Source organism: Ranitomeya imitator, chromosome 1, assembly GCF_032444005.1.
Source record: "Ranitomeya imitator isolate aRanImi1 chromosome 1, aRanImi1.pri, whole genome shotgun sequence".
NCBI lineage: Eukaryota > Metazoa > Chordata > Amphibia > Anura > Dendrobatidae > Ranitomeya > Ranitomeya imitator.
In genome coordinates, this window is record NC_091282.1 from 1,153,621,135 (window position 1) to 1,153,641,428 (window position 20,294).

At 40.1% G+C, this 20,294-nt stretch overlaps 1 protein-coding gene across 2 annotated transcripts in view; it reads right to left on the reverse strand.

Annotated features, from left to right (window-relative positions):
* The window catches only part of PCDH7 (protocadherin 7), a 1,276,140-nt gene that overhangs the window by 605,906 nt on the left and 649,940 nt on the right, over window positions 1–20,294 (reverse strand). For both annotated transcript variants that reach the window (XM_069744629.1, XM_069744630.1), the window contains exon 2: window positions 5,172–5,388. In XM_069744629.1, coding sequence (XP_069600730.1) covers window positions 5,172–5,388 — 217 coding nt within the window. The remainder of the gene's footprint in view (window positions 1–5,171; window positions 5,389–20,294) is intronic.

Genomic DNA, 20,294 nt, shown 5'->3' on the forward strand with positions numbered 1-20,294 from the left:
ACTGCATACTAAGTACAGATCTCCTGTGAATACTGGCACTTATGGTGATATTATTGTGTTGTTGTTTTTTACTGATCAGTATTGTAGTATTCAGTCACTATGTGGTGGTAATATGTGGTCTGGAAATGGTGTTGTGGTATTTGTCCCTTGTATGTGCTATTTGGTCACCAAGTGGTGGTAATATGTGGTCTTGACATGGTGCGGTGGTATTTGTTCCTTGTATGTGATATTATTCGATCACTGTGGTTGTAATTTGTGGTCTGGTCATGGCGCGGTGTATTTGTTCCTTATATGTGATATTATTCGATCACTGTGGTTGTAATTTGTGGTCTGGTCATGGTGCGGTGGTATTTGTTCCTTGTATGTGATATTATTGGTCAAAATATACCTAAATTGTATTGCAGATTCTAACAAATATTTAATAGGTTACAGTAGAGTAGGGCCCGGCCATTTTTCTGGAATAATCTGGTTCGGGTATATCATGACCCCCGTCACATGACCCCCGTCACATGACCCCCGTCACATGACCCCCGTCACATGACCCAGGGGGGCCCACAGTGTCTGAACAGCCCAGGGCCCTGGCTACCCTTAATCCACCCCTGTACACTCGGTTTTCAAGTTGCTTTCTCTGAAATATTGCATGGTTGCAGAATAAAACATACATTAGTTTTCTGTAATCTCGGAGCCTGTCTTCCAGTGATGAGCAAACATGCACCGTAATATCTTATCCGAGCATGCTCAGGTGTTATCTGAGCATCTAGGAATCCTCACGTATTATACTCCAGTCCCTGCAGCTGCATAATTTGTGACTGTTAGACAGCCTGAACACATGTGGGAATTTCCTAACAAACAGGCAATTCCCACATGTGTTGAGGCTGTCAAACTGGCGCAAATCATGCAGCCGCAGGGACTAGAACATAATACACAAGCAGGCCCAAGATACTCGGATAACACCAGAGCATGCTCAGAAAAGACATTATCTGAGCATGTTCGCTCATTACTAATGGCAACATATGGTAATGAGGAAGAACTGGCACCAACATTTTTATTGCTTAAACCTGTGTAATTGCGTATGTAATGTACTGTAAATGCAGTAATATACTCACTGATTGTCATTACTTTCACTACACTGCATATACATTTATACAGGCAATAAAATCTTTGGTGACAGTTCTTCTGTAAGTTTAAGCATGAGATATCCAGCTTCACCTTTCAGCAACCATTGCACCAGTTCTCTGTTCTAAATCCCCAAAAAGTCCTTTTAGTACTGTAAATACCACACAGGAAGTAGGAAAAGTAGAAGGAAGAAGAATTTCATGTCATAGTCTATAAGAAACTCATGCTGTGAGAGGGGAAGGAGTAGCAGCAAGAGAGAACCATCTGTTTGGATTGAATCAGAATTCTGACATCACAACAGGCACAACCTGACAAACAACCACAATTATAGCCTTATGTTTTCCAGAAATAATGCATACTGAAGAAAAACACCTAAAATATGCAGAGTGTACCAACATTTCTGTCACTACTACATAAAATACTTCTGTAATAACAGGTATAACACTCACTAATGAAAAGTTATGCGTAACCTTTTCCACCTTCTATTTTTCATACTCTAAAATATACAGATAGCGAACAATACCGGATAATTTATGTATTTTAATGTGTTTGCCGTAAGATGTTTGCAAATTTTGTACGTTTTTTGTGTTTCTTGTGGCTTTAAATGTAGACAAATTTGAAGTGCCCATAGTGACTTAAATCAGCAGATGCAAAGCATTGTATGCCCAATACAAGCTTATAATTGACAAGATGGTGGATAAAATGTTAGAGAAGTTGTACAATTATTCTAACCTAATTATTGAGGATATCATTTTGTGGCACCTTATTGTATATACTTCTCAACATTAAAATTGAAACATCTGTTTGTTAAGCCGGTTATCCAAGCAAGCCCAAGATACTTGTATAACACCTGAGCATGCTCGGGTCTTATCCGAGTATCTTGGGCATAATCGGATAATATATTCGAGTTCCTGCAGCTGTATATTTTGCAGCGGTAGACAGCCACAACACATGCAGGGACTGCCTGTTTGTTTGGCAATCCCTGCATGTGTTGCAGCTGTCAACCACTGCAAAACATGCAGCTGCAGGAACTCGAATATATTATCGGAGCATGCCCAAGATAACACCTCAGCATGCTCGGATAACACATTTTCTGAGCACGTTCTATCATCACTGATAGGCATGTTATTGATATGCAAATAATGAAAAAATGGAAAAAAAAAATTCTAAACTTCTTGATATATTCAGAAACAAGTATGAGTACCATCTGCAGCAGGAATACACATACTTACTCATCTTGGCTGCTATCATTGAGGTTATTGATTATTTTCTGAGGAATATTCTGCTATGCTAAATGAACTATAGATCCCTTTGTAATTGCCGACCAATGATATCAAGGTGTTCTCAATGGGAGACAAGTCCGTAGACACTGCAGGCCAAGGTAGAACACTTAGACCACGCAGGCTGCTCACAATGACACAAGTAACATGCAGCCTGGCATAATTGTGCTGAAAAATTAATCATTTGAGAAATGATGACATTTTGGAGAAATGGTGACCCCACTGATTCCGCAACCAAATCATTTTAACACTGACCTGAAGTCCTTTTCATTGTGTTGCCTAAATGGCCTCCAGAGTAATCTCCCTCTATCATTGTATCCAATACAAAAGAACGATTCATCAATGAAGAGGATAGACCTCCATTCCAGACTCTATTGCTGTCATGCTCTGCACCATGATAGCCTCTGAAAATGGTGGTATGAGTTAAATGAAAAAGCCTTCAGAAGGGAACATTAAATATGTCTTACTTCTGGGTTTATGGTATGGGGTGGCATAATGTATGATAGCTTGAGCTCTCTATTTCACAATTAGCAAGGCCGAAAAAAGACATTTGTCCATCCAGTTCAGCCTATATTTCATCAGAATAAATCTCCAGATCTACGTCCTTCTAAAGAACCCCATAACTGTAAGATACAATAATATTGTTACGCTCGAGGAAAACATCCAGGCCTCTCTGGAACCCCTCGACTGAGTTCGCCATCACCACCTCCTCAAGAAAGGAATTCCAGATTCTCCCTGTTCTAACAGTGAATTCCATTCTATATACACTAGCATTTCGCCTTTACATTGTTTTTGTCATGGAACAAGAGGTATGGTCAAATCCCCAACGTGTCTCAAGAGCTGGCTATCAAGACAACATTGCAAGGCCACAAGTTGCTCATTCTACGATGAGCAGCCTTCATGGTCTAAATATGCTATCATGGCCTGCTGCATGTTCAGACTAGTCTCCCATCGAGCACATCTGGGACATCATTGGTCAGGAACTGCAAAGGACACTGCCAGAAGTGGATCTTGATGATTTGCCCAAGTGCATTCAACGTGGCAGCATATTCCTCAGACAACCATTTAGTAACATAGTAACATAGTAACATAGTTAGTAAGGCCGAAAAAAGACATTTGTCCATCCAGTTCAGCCTATATTCCATCATAATAAATCCCCAGATCTACGTCCTTCTACAGAACCTAATTGTATGATACAATTTATAACCGCATTAATAGAATGCAAAGGCATGTAAATGAGATTTCTGCACATGGCAGTCATATACGCTACTGAATACATCGAGATGTTTTGAAAACTGTGTTTCCTTGTTTTCATCATTTTTATATCATTAACATTTCTATTGATCCTGTCATTTTCACAATTCCACGACTTTATTTTCTCAGTGTTGATGTTGAGGATTGTATTATAGGTTCAGCGTTGACTTCTTCCTTTGTAAAGCATAACACACTTTTTCCAATAGGCAGTATATTGTTATGTCATTTCTTTTTTCATTTTTTTGCATTATAAATTCACTAAGAGTCTCAAAAGAATCTTTGGAGGATGCCTTCTACCATCTCTACTCAAAACATATGCAGATAGTTATGTATGGCAAGAGCTTCTGTATCGACACTTACATACTTCTAGACCTGTCACTCATTTTATTTTGAATGTACAAAATAAGAAAACTTCTGTAAATATAAAGTCTGAATATAGTCATTTCAGACATCATTCAGCTGTCTAACCTTCCAATCTCTTCTCTCTTTCATTGGAAATGCTATTATCTGGCTGGCATGTTCAGCTCAAGGATCTCTCCCGTCGCTGTGTTGGACCCCAATGCCTTTGAAATGTCCTGTCTTTCAATATCTGTTAAGCATCTTCTCTCTTCAACGGCAAGACTTTTTTATGACTTGCCTATGTAAGTCAGCATTGCACTAATTTCGATGTACTCATTAACCATGACAACCTTCAACCATATCTATAGGATCATCCAATAGCATGGCACTTAAAGAACTCCTCATCTTCGAGATTCAGTAATATTGAGTTGCATCCGACATGTAAACATTATTGCATATATTACTTTCATTTTCTATGAGTTATTATTTTCTAAAAGAACTAGGGCTGAAAACATGGACAAATATAGCCATTTCATGTAATAATAGAGGAATAATAGGTAGATGGATTTATAATACATTATATATATCTATATTACTATGTACCAGACACAAGCAAGAAGCTCCACAAGCAGAAGCATAAAATGAATCAAGTTATGAACCACTTACAGGATGTTTAAAGAGTATGTACACCTTTGTGTCCTAAGTGTCTCCATGGTAACAGACTACAAAGAAACTCATTGTAGTCTGATCCTCATTCCTCCCACACGTTTTGCTAATTTTAATTTGAATGGTTAAAAAGAAGTAGGGGGACAATAGAAATAAGTGTGTTTGGGTCAGACTACATGGGATTTGTTGGAGGTCTGTAATAATTAAATACACAAAGGCCTTTAACATTAGACTATTACTATATATCAGACCAATATGTGTTCCCATGATGTATTCAAAACTGATCATTCTCAATATCTCTTCATGTATTAGTTGTAATAAAAAACTAATGCATTGAAACCCCAAAACCCAGATACATTTATATTCTCAAAAATGGCTATTTACAGTGTGACATCTGATTTGCATGTACTTAGTATGTGTACTGTACTTCACGTAATCATAAACCAACAATGGCAACAAAACTAGTTCTAGTTTTACTTGCTCTCCTAGAGCACATGTGTATGTGTATATCCCTACCATTTTCCATATGCTCTGCCTCACCAACACTGCCATCCGGCGTTGTTCTTTCATAGTTGTCTTCTGGGAGTGGTAGGGCACCCAGTCTTGGTCCAGAAGAGCTCTTACTACTCGGCGTCTCAGATTCTTCTAGCCCACTGTCATAGCAACTCTGCAATGACCCCTGATGAGGGTCTTGAGGTTGACTCACAACAGAAAACGTCACTCTACGAAATGGCTGTAAGACAAAAGATTCTGAATGTCATTGGAAAATTCTAAATAAAGCCAGTGCTGTCAACTGTACAGAGCTGAAGAACAGAAGCAACAAAACTTCTACATATACATCTAGATTTAGAGAATGTATGTAAAGATCTAACAGTTAGAATACATTGTAAGAAAGGCACGCTCAGCCTCTACATCTGAAAAACTCATCATTTTGGATTAAAAGGGTTGTCCAGTCTAAAATGAAAAGTTTGCAACCACTCTGTGTGACTGCAGACTTTTACATCACCCCAACGCACATGTGAGGATTCGCTGGTTTCTTAGATGGGAATGGTGGTGATGTATGTGATATGCGTATTCCCGGGCAGTACAAGTGTATTGAGTGAGGCCACGCCAACTGGACAGCCTCTCGCTTCATGCACTTATATGGAATGAGGCTTCACCCACTAGATGGGCTCTGCCCAGGAGTATGGATATTGCATACATCAGCGCCGTTCTCATCTCAGGAACTGGCGAATCCTCGCAGAGTACAGTTTTTGTGCTGGGAGAATTCAAAAGTCTGCAGTCGCACAGAGTGATTATAAACTTTTCATTTTAAACCTAACAATCCCTCTAAGCATAAACAGTACTGTATGAAAATAGATGGGAAATAAAGAGAACTTGTCAGCACGATAGTGTAATGCAAAGTAAAGACATAAGTGTAATGGTGCTTCAACACCTACTAAATTGATACCTTTGGTCAACAAATCCACTTTGTTGTTCTTCTTTAATCATTATTTGAAGATTTCTGTTACTTAGTTTTCGGTGCACAGGGGCCGGACTGTGCACTTTGTTTGTCTCCTCTCTGTCTGTGATTCCCGGCTCATCCACCTGTTTCCGGTCTGTGAATTACCTGCCTCCTCTGTTTGAAATATCAGCACTGACCTGTCATTCAAAGACCGAAAGCTGCAGAGGGGTTGGGGATCCCAGACAGGGAGGAGAAGACCCAGTGCATAGACCGGCCTCTGTGCACCGAAATCTAAATTGCAGAAAATTTAAAACGGTGATAACAGAAGAACCACAAAGTGGATTTCTTCACCAAATGTATCAATGTAATCAGTATTACAGCACCATTACAGCCATGACTTTAATTTGCATTACAAAATTGTGCTGACAAGATCTCTTTAAGAACAATATACAATATGTACAGATACAAAAAGTCAGTACAGTGATGGACATTGCAATAGACTGGCAAAGCAGGACACAGAGAAAGGTCCCTGCCCTAATGAGCTTACAATCTGTTTAATATTATACATTTTTATATCTACTGCATTTTATTTATATACTATATAGAGAAGAGTCCAAAGATACAGTTTTTTTCAAAGTTTGCTTGTGATGTTCATACCCCGAAAACAGATTTAGCTAGGCGATCATAAAACATACACAGTAAGCAAATTCTGCAATGGGTTACAAATACTGGAATAATACTATTGGTCACACTATGGGCACAGTCATTTATCATCTTGTATGAGGCTGATATCTCATGAATGAAAATTCAGACCTATCCTGATTCCACAAGAAATGGAAGCGACTGTGAAATAAAATCTTTAATTTCATGGCAAAGAATGATGAAAAAGAAACAACTATAAATGTGTACGGCTGATCTATTTCATTTATATCAATGAGTTCATATTTCTTTCTGAATTTTACACATATCCATTCCAGTCAATGTTGCTGATTTTTAGAGAGCATCTAAACTACTTACTACATCAGTTATCAGAAACGGAAAAATATTTAGTTGGTATACAGTACCCGTTTGAGGTAATCTGGCAGTATAAGAGGACTGATCAAACCAAGTATAAGTGCCCAGTGCCGTTTCGGCATGGGCGACCATGAAGTTTCCCTTCTTCTCTGATCCCAGTTTCTTGATTGATAGTTGTGGCAATAGCCAGAGAAGAGATAGAATAGAAGTAGGCGGGAAGGTGCACAGAACTCCTCCGCCATGCCAATGGTGCACTGGGCAATTTGGCTTGGTTTAAACAGTCCTTTTGTACTGACATATTCCCTCTAAAGGGCAATAATGGGTTTGATTTATCCATGGGTGCAATGAGCATATGTATTTGTTTGAACAGACTCCTTTGTGAGCCCTCGCGGGCAAGGTCCGCTCTCCTCCTGTACCAGTCATTGATTTTATTGTTTCAGCTTAAACTCATTTTTATTATGTATACCCCTTTTTACATGTATAGCGCCATGGAATAAATGGCGCTATAATAATAAATAATAATAATTAATTTGTTTTCAATTAGAGCCCACCATTCTGCTTTAAAGAATAGGTAAGTGGTGAAGGCAACTTATACATACCTAGGTAATGGTCATATTCTTTGTATGATCAAGAAAAACTAATTTTAACCCTAACTGCACAGCAGTTGCAAGAGCCCATTGTCTCGTTATAGGACCCACACCCTATCTTGGTTTCCTGTACCGAACGCTCTCTAAGTCCTCCCCTCTTCTCTTAGTGAAAACTGTAGTGACCAACCCATAATCCATATCAGATGTCACTCAGAAAACAGAGGGGAAGGCTGGGGAGAAGAATGCAGAGAACATGATTGGACACTACACCCAAAGGGATCACCCAAAATGACTGCAGTGTCGGGAGGATATAAAAATACTTTCCAAGGTCATCGTAGTTTTAGTAGTATTGAAAGTTCTATACTTCTTACACATTATTTAAAGCTCTATATACGTGGCAAATAGCGAGACATCCAAATATGAGGACTCTGTTTCTCTAACTTGTCAAACCCAATAAATCTGGCTTCTACTCAGATATGGATATCTGGCTACATATGACCTTAAATTACAAGTTGTGAACTCTATAGGAGATATGAAAACTTTTATCTCTGAGCTCCTTTTAAGAATGGGTATTACACAAGTGCTACAGTAAATAGGTAAACCGTTTAGTGCCGGATTCCCTTCCATCACACCATAGCTGTGTGCCATTGTACTGATTGAGTTTCAACGCAAGAGATGGATTTTGAGATGGATTTTGCGAATACCTATAGCAAGAGTCAGTGATTCAATACAGTTGTTTTAGATACTGTTCTCTTATCTCATCCATTTGCACATGGTTATTATGATGATAATGTATATGAACCCCCCCCAAAAAGAATGCAAAGACCAGAATTTGCCCATGACTTGAGTCCAACTTCTGATTAAACTGCCCAACATTTCATCAGGACTGTCTCTTATCAATTCATTAAAGCTAAATTGACTTAATACTGTACTATAGATTACATTTTTCAAACTTTAATGCTATTTTTTTTATTGGTATTTGATCCTACATGACATGGTAGGTGGCTAGAGATGAGTGGATATTTGAAAATCAAATTTACCAGCTTTGGCAAATTTTACCCCAAAATTGATTCAAATAATTTTGAGTGAATCTCAATACTGGAAAGCTTGAAATTGCTCAGAAAATTCACACGAGAGAGAGGAGAAACAGTAAGAGAAAGGGAGAACACCCCACTTACAATAAGAGTTTACAGGAGAGAGAAAACCTTACTTACCATAAAAGCTTACACCTTATAGGAAAGAGAGACACATTGCACAGCTGACTATAAAAACTTACATTCTATGGACTGGAGAGAGAGGACCTTGCTGACCATAAGAGCTTACACTCTATGGACAAGAGAGAGAGAGGACCCCACTGACCGTAAGAGCTTTCACACTATGAAAGAGAGAGGACAAAGCTGATAAGAGCTCGCACTCTACAGGAGAAAAAATAAAGGACCCCGTGACTATAAGAGCTTAAACTATACAGGACATAGAGATTTTCCCAGTTATTCTTCAGATAAAAAATGACTCTTCAGTACAAACTGTGCTCCACTAGGAGCTGCTTATCTGTTATGGCCCAGGTACTGACCACTGCTCTATAATGTATGATAATCTGCTAGATTGCAGGTCATTATGGGGAATCCCGTGTGGCCAAACAGGAGCCCACTCTCTGATACTTCAGCAGTGTGGGAAAAGATGCTGAGAAAGTTAATTTATGCATACTGTAAAAAATCAAATCTCAAAAGATTCAAATGCACGTTAAAGCGAAAATTTCCGTAAATTTGACTCAAATGCGGTATGATTTTTTTTCACGAACTTATAGACTTGCATTGCCGTGTTTGATCCAACCCTCGGATCAAAATTGGATGTCTTCAAAAAATCATGGCGTCAAGTTATGTTCATTTACTGTATATGGCAATTTCACAAATCACAATATGCTGCTCATAAAATTCATGTAACAGAGAGGAGAAAAGGGGAGAGAAAGGGAGAATACCCCACTGACAATATGAGTTTAATGGAGAGAGAGCAAGAGAAAACCTGGCTTACCATAAAATCTTACACTTGGATCAAAATTGTAAGTCTCCAAGAAAACATGGCGTCAAGTTTTGTCCATTTAAATAGCAATTTTAGGAATCACACTATGCTGACTCTTACTTCACTATATCATCAAACCACAAAGCAGATAATATTCAGAATCACAAAGCAGACAATATTTGGTCTTGCATTACATATATTTCCATTTATCAATATTTGACAGAAAAATAAATCAAACCAAGTTGAAAAAAATCCCATTATAAGACACTATTTTGTCACTGGTGCCATGTGGCATATTATACAGGGACATGTGACTACTTTGGCAAGTTGAAGTTTGTATACATGATAGCATCATCAAATCTCAATCAATATGTTTTTGAGTATTGTAACATTTAGGGATCAATGGGTATTATTCTTAAGTGATTGGAAAGTCCCTTTAAGAAATACTCAATACAAGAAATGACCGGTAGAGTTTTATTTTATGTAAATTAGACAGTAATGTAGAGATATACCGCTTGGTAAAAACTTTTAAAACTTCATAGGAAACTTTATTTGGAATCAAAGACTCTAAATCCAACAAAAGATGAAGTACAAGGGAGAGAGGCCATAGAGAAGAATAATCACACATGGACAAAGAAGACCTGGTAGCGGAGAGATCGGGATAACTTCCAGTTGGAAGAGAATGACTTATGTTATTTTAGGGTGGAAGAAGTGCTCTGGCTTCAAACTTAAATACGAAAGATGCAAGAAATATTCTCTCTCCATGCCCATCACTATTTCATTTGTTTCCTTGCTACACATATCATTGAAATTCCAAGAATTGGAGGCAAAGACGGAGAAATAAATAAATAAGGGAAATGCCAGCGTCTTTTGAAGTAGTTTTGAATCTTTTAGCTCGTACAACTGCCACAGGGCACTACAATGTTAAAGAGCCTCTGTAACAAGAAATAGTTTAACTAAAGATGTTGACAGAACCAATCCAGTATAAAGCATGATAATTGAACTGATGTACAAGTCATGTCTATCCTCATTTAGATATGTACAATGTACAAAGAATGACAGACAAAGCCGGGATAGTAATGGGAAGTTAGGAAGCATTTAAATAGATTTGGGTTTCTTGTTCTTCAGTGTAGGATTGACATGTCCTAGACCGAATATTCAGATTCTGCTCCCCCATCTATGCAGGGGAATAGCATTCATTTTTAGATATATTATCAGCCTGACAATTAATGTCTAATAGGTTATGTATGAAAACTAAATTATAATTTCACATTTCTGTAACAAAAATAATGTTTTCTTCTGCATTTGCTTTATTACATCAGAGACTGGAGAGTGTTGGGTCGGATAAACCCTGAAAGGGATGAAAATATTGAAATAAAAGTTCTCACTCAATACGACACAATTAATTTAATGTCAAATTGTCCAAGTGCATCAAAAAGTTGATGAAGTTTGAATAAAAAGGGGCTAGCACCAACGTGTACAATCTATTGCTAAATGTAACCTATCAGCTTCCCCGGCCCCCCAAAACATCCAAACTGTATTTATTGGTACCTTTTATACCTTCCTAAAAAGCCCATTTTACTATCAATGATTTCATTATATGACAGCAATCAATTTTAGAACTGCAGCCTTCATATGCTAATTAGAATGTGGAATGTGACTAGTGTTCCCAGATTAATAATCCCGCTAATCATGTTATCACACCACTATGGGCGTAAGTAAAATTATTGTAAAAAGCACCATCATTGCTGGTTCTTTGCAAATCTCTGCTTCTCTGACAATGTGTGGTAAGTTGGGTGTATGCAGCCTGTCTTCATCGACACACTGGGCATGGCCAGGAAGGCAATGATGATGCAGGACTCATCCAAACATTACTACTGGTTCTTCAAATCTTGCAACTGGCTGTGCCCTACATCACCGCTGCCTCCCTTTGCATGTGCAGTACACCAATGAAGCTGGGGTGTGTACACCTGGCATACTATGAATTATCAGGGAGGCAGGGATTTGTAAAGAGACGTCAATGATGGCCATCACATGCATCCTCTTTTATCTGGTTCACTATATGCCAGGGCTTCAGATGCCTTGTAGGCCTCCGATGACACAGTGTGCCAAGCCATCACATCACAATGCAATGACATCAGTGGCCTACCTAGCACTGGAAGCCCGAGAGTAAAATGTAAATAGATAAATGTAATACATGTGACATAGGAAGACTTAGAGAAGATACACAGAGGACCGATAGATGGGTTGTGAGGGCAGCAAGCCAGGTGACCAGTGAGGTGCGTATTAATTTTTTAAAAATCTTTTACTGGCCCTGTATGATTCAGCAAAATGGCAAACACCATTTTGCGGAATTTGTGCAGTTCGAATTGAGAAAAAAATCGTAACGTGTAGAATCCAATTTTTTGTAAAATTCAAGCGTTCAATTCAGCTCTAATGCAATTGATCAACTCTTACAATGATGTAGCAAAACCTCTACTGAGTCAATGGAGCATGTAATAATAATTGACAATACATGACAATATGGTTTAAGGTCGTCTTGCACAAAATAGAAAAGTTGATTGATCCCATCGATTTCTATTTTTTGGCCACTAGAACGGTCGACTAACTCATAGAGAAGGATCTGTTGACTCACAGATCTACTGGTGTATCTTAATTATCTTTTCATCATAATTAGTGATGAGGGAGTGTACCCGTTGCTCGGGTTTTCCCGAGCACGCTTGGGTGATCTCCGAGTATTTATGACTGCTCGGAGATTAAGTTTTCATCCCCTCAGTAGCATGATTTACAGCTATTAGCCAGTTTGATTACATGTGGGAATTCCCTAGCAATCAGGCAACCCCCACATGTACTCAGCCTGGCTAATAGCTGTAAATCATTCAGCTGCTGTGATGAAAACTAAATCTCCAAACACTAACAAATACTCGGAGACCACCCGAGCGTGCTCGGGAAAACCCGAGCAATGAGTATACTCGCTCATCACTAATCATAATGCATATAATAGATTCTCTAAATGTTGGTGAAGACTGAAATTACTATAATAGCTTATAGGAGATATATACTATACATGTCCATGTATATTTCATACCACCTCCTATGCATCGATCACTGCATTTCACACGTACGATCCATTAGGCCAGTCATACTTAACAGTCCGCAGAAGGACTACAATGCTCAAACTGACTGCGGACTGTGAGTTTACTTGCATAAACTAACAGATAGGCATATATAGGACTGTTCGTCAGGTCAAAGAGACTCTCGGGTGGTGCACTGTGTTCTGCACATTGCGCTTTTAGCCCTTTGTGAGAAAAGCTCAATACAAATGTTTGTTGTTTTCATATACTTCCATTTGAACATGGCTTTACACTAAATCTGAATAAAGGTAAAAAAAAAAAGTGCCAGGTAGGATATAATGTTGTTTTCTGCTACGTTACAAATAAAGTGTGAAATATTAGTAGTTGTCTGTGCAAATATAAAGTTTTTCCCACTTTTTCCAATCAAATTTGTGCGTTAGAAAAAGTTAGTTGTACAATCCTGTTGACCTTGTTTATTCAATTTGTCTTTTTATTTTCCATTCATGATTTTACCTACACATTTGTATATTTTCTGATCACTTAAGCATGTGATATTTTCTGTACCACCTAAAAAGGAAAGTGATGCTATTAACCAGTGGCTTGATTAAGGCTTTGCACCAAAACGCGCAGGTAAACTGTCCATCTGTAGATTATTCTTTATCTGTGATGGAGTAAGGGTATGTGCACACATTCAGGTTTTTTTGTGTTTTTTCGCTATAAAAACCCGATAAAACCGCATTAGAAACTGCAGACATATGCATCCTATCATTTAGAATGCATTCTGCAATTTTTGTGCACATCGCGGTACAAAAAGCAGCATGTTCATTAATTTTGCAGTTTTTTTGCGTTTTTCCCGCTATTCTATGCATTTGGAAAAAACGCATCAAAAACGCGCAAAAAACGCAAAAAAAACGCATGCGGATTTCTGGCAGAAATGTCAGGTTTTTGTCAGGAAAATTTCTGCCAGAAATCCTGACGTGTGCACATAGCCTAAAGGTACCGTCACACTAAACGATATCACTAGCGATCCGTGATGTTGCAACATCCTGGCTAGCGATATCGTTCAGTTTGACACGCAGCAGCGATCAGGATCCTACTGTGATGTCGTTGGTCGCTGCAGAAAGTCCAGAACTTTATTTCGTCGCTGGACTCCCTGCAGACATCGCTGAATCGGCGTGTGTGACACCGATTCAGCGATGTCTTCACTGGTAACCAGGGTAAACATCGGGTTACTAAGCGCAGGGCCGCGCTTAGTAACCCGATGTTTACCCTGGTTACCAGCGTTAAAGTTAAAAAAAAAAACACTACATACTTACATTCCGGTGTCTGTCCACGGCGCTGTGCTTCTCTGCACTGGCTGTGAGCGCCGGCCAGCCGGAAAGCACAGCGGTGACATCACCGCTCTGCTTTCCGGCCGCTGTGCTCACAGTCAGTGCAGGAAAGCACAGCGCCTGGGACAGACAGCGGAAGGTAAGTATGTAGTGTTTGTTTTTTTAACTTTAACGCTGGTAACCAGGGTAAACATCGGGTTACTAAGCGCGGCCCTGCGCTTAGTAACCCGATGTTTACCCTTGTTACCAGCATCGTTGGTCGCTGGAGAGCTGTCTGCGTGACAGCTCTCCAGCGACCAAACAGCGACGCTGCAGTGATCGACATCGTTGTCGGTATCGCTGCAGCGTCGCTCAGTGTGAAGGTACCTTAACAGTATTAAATATTCCCAATAAATGTGAAGTTTTAATATATTTTTACTTCCCTGGATTCCCTATCCTTTGAAACATTCATTGGAGGCTTCACTCGAATGTAGGATTCCACCTAATCAGGATTACAAGTGAGTCGTAACTTGGTGAGCCGGCGCTACTTTTTTTTTTTTTACCTTTTTCCTAATTTTTTTCTACAAATCAACTAGTAAATCTTAATTACAAATATTAATACAAAAGACACAAGTCAAAACTAAAAGTATATTGATGTGTCCAATACTTAGGTGGCTTCTATCATACACAGTATGTCCGTCGTCTAACTCCATAACAAAAAGCAACATACGGAGCGACTAAGTTTCATGGAAGGGGAAAGTAGATGATTATATCCCTCGTATAGCTTCTAGATGGTGCACAGCATTGGATGGTGAAGATTTCATGCTCCCGGCTTTTGTAAAGTTGTAGTTATCATAGTATTCTGAGCTCATTTTGCGCCTTTGGCACCATATTATTAAATAAGGCTTTATGCCGTAGAATTAGAATTCATCGCCTATATCCTTCATGTTGCGTTCATGATCCTCAGTTATTGGATGACTTTGCTGTTGACTTAATAAGGCTTTTCTTCCACCGACTAAAGACACATCTGACATTTTGTTTTTCTCCCCTGTTGAGATCGGATGCTCAGAAGCGCTTTGATTAGACGGGAATTGTTTTTATTCAGAATTTGATATATTGAAGAATTAGGAAAAAAAAAGAGCATCAAATGTGCCGTTATTGAACTGTTAATACAGATACATGGGAAATTATCTATGTTTCTTGATGATTGCGGAATCGGAATACTTTTGGCAGCTGTTTATACAATATAAGTAATGATGAAAGGAAGAAATAACACTTGCATTCTGCCTGGTAAATGATCAGTATATCTCGGTTTAAAAAAAAATAAATAAAAAAAAAGTAAAGATTTCTCCGATTCCAACAAACCTTTTCATTTAAAGAATGGAGAAGATCAAATTTATATCCATTTTTTCTTGCTTGCAGGCAAGTTTTTTGCCATCAACAGTCTCATAAATAAGTGATCTATTCTGAGAAATGACTGATTCAACAGAAATTCTATCAGGGCAGACAATTATCTATAAAACTATGTGGGCTTGTGCAGAACAGCTGACAGGCTGAGAACATTCATATATATGCATAATGTTGATGGGGCGGGGGGCTGTTTGGAAAAACGAAATCATACATTATTTCAGGGAACTTCTCATTGTATCTGGAGGATTTTATCATGACAAATGTCTTTTCAGTACATTCATTAGAACAAGGCATTTAAATATCATTTATGCGCCGAGGGATGGAGCTGGAGGTTGCAGCACTTGACTTTGTAATAACCGGGCCGTGTTGTAAATGGATTTGGCTTCTGTTTATTTTGTTGGTCATTTACTTTCCTCTGCTTGTTACTCTCTGCGGTATTTTAGCTCGCAGGTATAAAGACATTTACGGCCCCATTACAACTTGCTTACAGGAGATGTGCTGCTTTTCTGCAGTAGGTGCAGACAATCAGTTCATTTTGGAAGTCTTGTTTTTTTCATTGCTTATTAAAAAAATGCAGTGGAATTAAAAAAAAAAAAAATAATAAATATATATATATATATATATATATATATATATATATATATATATACCATTCATAATATGATAATAATGACAGGCAGCATGATTATTCAGGTCAGTATGATTACAGTAACACTAAACGGGCATAATTTATTTACTATTTTAATTAAATAAAAGGAATTGGAATTTTACACACACAAAAAAAAAGATTGCTCTATATCGCCATTATTCAAGACCTATAACTTTTTTTTTTCTTTTGGTCTTCGGTGCCCTAAAAGAATGTGCATGTGTGTTGTTTATGTGTTGTGTGTGTTTTGTCTGTTGTGCATGTTGTGTGTGTGTTTTGTGTATGTTGTGTGTTTTGCAGGTGTGTGTTGTGTGTTGTACGTGTGTGTTGTGTATGTTTTGTGTGTATTGTGCGTGCGTGTATGTCGTGTGCGTTATGTGTCGTGCATGATTTGTATGGTGTTTTGTTATGTGTTGTGTGTGTTGGCTGTGGTTTGTATTGTGTATGTGTTTGTGTGTTATGTGTGTTGTGCATGTTGTGGGTGGTGTGTTCTATGTGTTGTGTGTGGCTGATGTGTGTTATCTGTGGTTTGTGTTGTGTATGTGTGGTGTGTGTGTTATGTGTGTTTTGCAGGTGTGTGTTGTGTGTTGTATGTGTGTGTTGTATATGTTTTGTGTGCATTGTGCATGTATGTTGTGTGTGTTATGTGTGTCGTGCATGATTTCTATGGTGTTTTGTTATGTGTTGTGTGTTGGCTGTGGTTTGTATTGTGTATGTGTTTGTGTGTGTGTGTTATGTGTGTTCTGCATGTTGTGTGTGGCTGATGTGTGTTATCTGTGGTTTGTATTGTGTGTGTGTGGTGTGTGTGTGTTATGTGTGTTGTGCATGTTGTGTGTGTGTTTTGTGTATGTTATGTGTTTTGCAGGTGTGTGTGTGTGGTGTTGTGTTGTGTGTGGCTGATGTGTGTTATCTGTGGTTTGTGTGTGTGTGGAGTTGTGTTGTGAGTGTAGTGTGTGTGAGCTGACATTTTAATTTATACCACTTTGGAGTATGTACAACGTTTTTTTTTGCATTGTTTGGGAGAGGTGCAGCGACAGATAAAGCAGCATCTGCAGAAGTGGCTCTCACCCAAATCTAAAATTGTTTTGTTTATTAAAGGAAATGTGTCATCAGAAAATCACCAGTTGTTTAAATTAGGTTTTAGTATTGCCGTATATACTCGAGTATAAGCCGACCCGAGTATAAGCCAACCCCCCTAATTTTGCCACAAAACCTGGGAAAACTTAATGACTCGAGTATAAACTAAGCCTAGGGTGGGAAATGCAGCAGCTACCGGTAAATGTCAAAAGTAAAAATAGATACCAATAAAAGTAAAATTAATTGAGACATCAGAAGGTTAAGTGTTTTTGAATATCCATATTGAATCAGGAGCCCCATATAGTGCTGCACAAAAATTATGGCCCCATAGATGCTCCATACAGACACTTGCCCCATTTGCTGTTGCTGCTATAAAAAAAATCACATACTCACCTTTCCGTTTCTCAGGCTCCCGGCACTTTCAATATTCACCTGCTCCTCGTTCCGATGCCGCTCCATCTTCAGCATCTTCTGCACTGACGTTCAGGCAGAGGGCGCACACTAACCACATCATCACACCCTCTGACCTGAGCGTCACTGCTGAAGACGCTGAAGGTGGAGTGGTGCCCGGAACGAGGAGCAGGTGAATATCGCCTAGTGCTCCCCCTCCCCATTATACTTACCTGCTCCTGGCGCGGTCTCTGGCTTCCCGGCACCGCAGCTTCTTGCTGTACTGAGCGGTCACCGTTACCACTCATTACAGTAATGAATATGCGGCTCCACCCCTATGGGAGGTGGAGCCGCATATTCATTACTGTAATGAGCGGTACTATGTGACCGCTTAGCACAGAAAGAAGCTGGGCACCGGGCAGCCAGGGACCTGCAGGGACCGCGCCAGGAGCAGGTGAGTATAATTAGACAGACCCGCTCCCCCTCCCCTGCCGACCCCTGGGTATGACTCGAGTATAAGCCGAGAAGGGGACTTTCAGCCCCAATAAATGGGCTGAAAATCTTGGCTTATACTCGAGTATATACGGTAAATGTATTTTTTTTTAAAATGGCAATATTTTATTCTGTATAACAATCTGTATTAAAATAAACATTAAAAATCTTGCAAATTTTACACTGGCGATTGATATAATGCTGAACTCTAACTTATTTCTTTTCAGGAAATCTACATGTACACTTTTAGCTATACACTTACCCTATCTTTCTTATTGAAGCATCTAATGAGCGTGTTCAAATGCCATTGTGAAGGATGGGAAGGAGGGTCAGCTCTAACCTCCCCTATTGTGATTGGTGGATCCTCTGTTATCAGCTGTATATAGAGGTGATACCTTTCATTGTAAGCCTGCCTCTGATGATAAAAAAAAACTGAGGAACTGCTGATATCTCTTCCTGAAATAAGAGGATGTCTGAGTGCAAACCCCCCAGTGGCCACTATGAAAATTGCAAGATTACTAACTTTTTTTCTTTTAATAAATATCAAAATATAAAAAATGCAAACATTTTAAAAAAAACATGTTCAACTTCTAACTCTTAGAAAACTAAATTAAAACAAGTCATTTTCTGCTGATACATAGGCTTTAATTCTCCTGCTAAAACAATAAAGACATCTTTGTTTAACCCCTTCCCGACCCATGACGCCACGTAGGCGTCATGAAAGTCGGTGCCAATCCGACCCATGATGCCTATGTGGCGTCATGGAATGATCGCGTCCCTGCAGATCCGGTGAAAGGGTTAACTCCCATTTCACCCGATCTGCAGGGACAGGGGGAGTGGTAGTTTAGCCCAGGGGGGGGTGGCTTCACCCCCTCGTGGCTACGATCGCTCTGATTGGCTGTTGAAAGTGAAACTGCCAATCAGAGCGATTTGTAATATTTCACCTATTATAACGGGTGAAATATTACAATCCAGCCATGGCCGATGCTGCAATATCATCGGCCATGGCTGGAAATACTAATGTGCCCCCACCCCACCCCACCGATCGCCCCCCCAGCCCTCCGATCTGGCCGGTACACTGCTCCGGCTCCCCTCCGTCCAGTGCTCCGCTCCCCCCCGTGCTCTTGTCCGCTCCCCCCATGCTCCAATCACCCCCCCTGCATTCCGATCCACCCCCCCGTGCTCTGTTCCACCCCCCCGTGCTCCGTTCCAGCCCCCCGTGCTCCGTTCCAGCCCCCCGTGCTCCGTTCCACGCCCCCGTGCTCCGTTCCACACCTGCCGCGCTCTGATTCCCCCCGTGCTCCAATCCCCCCCCCCGTGGCCCCCCCCACCCCATCATACTTACCGATCCTGCCGGGGTCCCGTCCGTCTTCTCCCTGGGCGCCGCCATCTTCCAAAATGGCGGGCGCATGCGCAGTGCGCCCGCCGAATCTGCCGGCCGGCAGATTCGTTCCAAAGTGCATTTTGATCACTGAGATAGATTATATCTCAGTGATCAAAATAAAAAAAATAATAAATGACCCCCCCCTTTGTCACCCCCATAGGTAGGGACAATAAAAAAATAAAGAAATTTTTTTTTCCACTAATGTTAGAATAGGGTTAGGGTTAGGGGTAGGGTTAGGGTTAGGGGTAGGGTTAGGGGTAGGGTTAGGGTTAGGGTTAGGGGTAGGGTTAGGGTTAGGGTTAGGGGTAGGGTTAGGGTTAGGGGTAGGGTTAGGGTTAGGGGTAGGGTTAGGGGTAGGGTTAGGGGTAGGGCTAGGGGTAGGGCTAGGGTTAGGGTTAGGGGTAGGGTTAGGGTTAGGGGTAGGGTTAGGGGTAGGGCTAGGGGTAGGGCTAGGGGTAGGGCTAGGGTTAGGGGTAGGGCTAGGGTTAGGGGTAGGGTTAGGGGTAGGGTTAGGGCTAGGGTTTCGGTATGTGCACACGTATTCTGGTCCTCTGCGGATTTTTCCGCTGCGGATTTGATAAATCCGCAGTGCTAAACCGCTGCGGATTTATGGCGGATTTACCGCGTTTTTTTCTGCGCATTTCACTGCGGTTTTACAATTGCGATTTTTTATTTGAGCAGTTGTAAAACCGCTGCGGAATCCGCACAAAGAAGTGACATGCTGCGGAATGTAAACCGCTGCGTTTCCGTGCAGTTTTTCTGCAGCATGTGTACAGCGATTTTTGTTTCCCATAG